We start from the raw sequence: 1,693 nt of genomic DNA, 5'->3' as shown, positions 1-1,693 counted from the left end.
GCCTTTGTAGAAGTGGTGATGGCTCTATGTCGCTCTTATGCCGGATAGAGGGTATTTTTTTTTTCTCACGAAACCAGGCTGTGCCTATGACGGAAGGGAGGAAAATATCTAGGAGGACGTAGCCACTGGGTAGCTGTCTCCAGTGACTGGTGGTTGTCACATGGTTGTCGCGTACTCCTGGTATCGATCCCAACCGAAGCCACCATAGCCAACACTAACACCGCATTGAGGTGCAAGCATACTAGGTAGTGGCAGGTGCGGAATAGGCGCTGTCACGACGGGTGAGTTGTAGAAAATCCCTGCGGAAGAGTACGGCTGGCTGTAAGACGGCGTTGGAGGAGAAGGGAGATGGACCTCGCCCATCGCCATATTGGCCCAGATGGTGGCACTTGAATCCGCCGAGGTGGATGTTACGCTTGGACTTGATGGCAACACTCTCCAAGCATCCACAGGGGCTGGTATACTTGAAGTGGTCGTCGCCTGAGACCAGATGTTCAAGTTCGCCGGGGAGCTGGGCAACAAGGGTGGCTGTCGGATCACATCCACAACTCTGGGTGGTGGTGGTAGTAGCGGCTTCAGAAGTCCCATGATGTTGCTCTTGACCTCGTCGCTCTTACCGCAGAGCAATTCGCCTGCTCCATCTTCCTCAAGGCCCTCCAGGGCGGAAACATGGGTCCGGTACACGAACTTGTTGATCGCCTGGATGAAGTCCTCGTGAAGCTTCTTGCATTGCTGCTCCTTCTCTGACCAGTCGTAGGTGCTTGCTTTTGCATTGACACAGTGAATGTCTTTGTGATACTCAATAAGTGACTCAATGGTGTCCGGAGTAAGCTTGTAGGCGACCTCGTTTCTTAGAACCATATCCACATGGACGATATAGGCCTCAACGTGGATGAGCTGGTAGTTGAAGAGAGCTTCTACCAAGGGGTTGGAGTCCTTCCTCAGTTCCGAGTCTGGAGCTTTGGCCACCATCAGGGACGCCAGGGTCCAAATAGCATTTGTCGAAGACAGAGTCTCGGTCAGACATCTTTGGTGTTGCGGTACGCTGTTGAGAGGTCGCTTGATCCGGTTGATCCGCTTGAGAGTCTGAGTCAACCATGGCTCAACCTTTGAACCCAGGACAACGTTGACAGAAGATGCTCTGGGTGCGAAAGCCGCCGCGGAGGCTGGGAGTAGTTGAGGAGGCATTTGGATAGATTATCTCTTTACAGGTAGACCAGACTGGTAAAAGAAAAAGGCGCAGAGACAGGGAACACCGGGTGAAAGGCGGTGGAGCGCTGGGCAAACTAGAGGTGAGATGGGAAACGAATAATAAGAAGGAACAAGGTGAGCAGCACTGGCGGTCCCAAGACAAGGGAACTAGCTTGCACACCAGTAACCACAAATAAGAAGAAGAGAAACGGTAGACGAGTAGTCGTGAAGAAGAGGAGGGGAGGGTGAGAAACTCGTAATGATGGTGCGAGGGTGGTGGGGGTGTTATACTAATGGCAGACCACCGCCCCGTCTACGGCCACTGTAGGGCCAGATGGGGATTGGGGAGAGCGGTTGACGGTGGAGGAGGAGCATGGACAGGGCACGCATGGATGATGGATGGCAGACCAGACCAGACCGAAGGGACAGTCGGCTACAGGGAGGGAGAGAGGCATGTACATTACACCATGTCGCCATCAGTAGCTCGCGGTGCCCGTCATGG

At 53.7% G+C, this 1,693-nt stretch overlaps 1 protein-coding gene across 1 annotated transcript; it reads right to left on the bottom strand.

The window, feature by feature from the left end:
* Nucleotides 1–241: 241 nt before the first annotated feature.
* Nucleotides 242–1,188, bottom strand: UCRPA7_1726 (hypothetical protein; the record flags this gene model as incomplete). The annotated part of the gene is made up of 2 exons (XM_007914305.1): nt 242–480; nt 618–1,188. The coding sequence occupies 2 exons, from the start codon at nt 1,186–1,188 to the stop codon at nt 242–244; spliced, it is 810 nt and encodes a 269-aa protein (XP_007912496.1).
* Between the last annotated feature and the right edge of the window lie 505 nt (nt 1,189–1,693).

Source organism: Phaeoacremonium minimum, assembly GCF_000392275.1.
Source record: "Phaeoacremonium minimum UCRPA7 unplaced genomic scaffold PA7_03_scaffold_129, whole genome shotgun sequence".
NCBI lineage: Eukaryota > Fungi > Ascomycota > Sordariomycetes > Togniniales > Togniniaceae > Phaeoacremonium > Phaeoacremonium minimum.
Note: the sequence above shows the minus strand (reverse complement) of the source record. Positions and strands in the feature narration are given on the sequence as shown.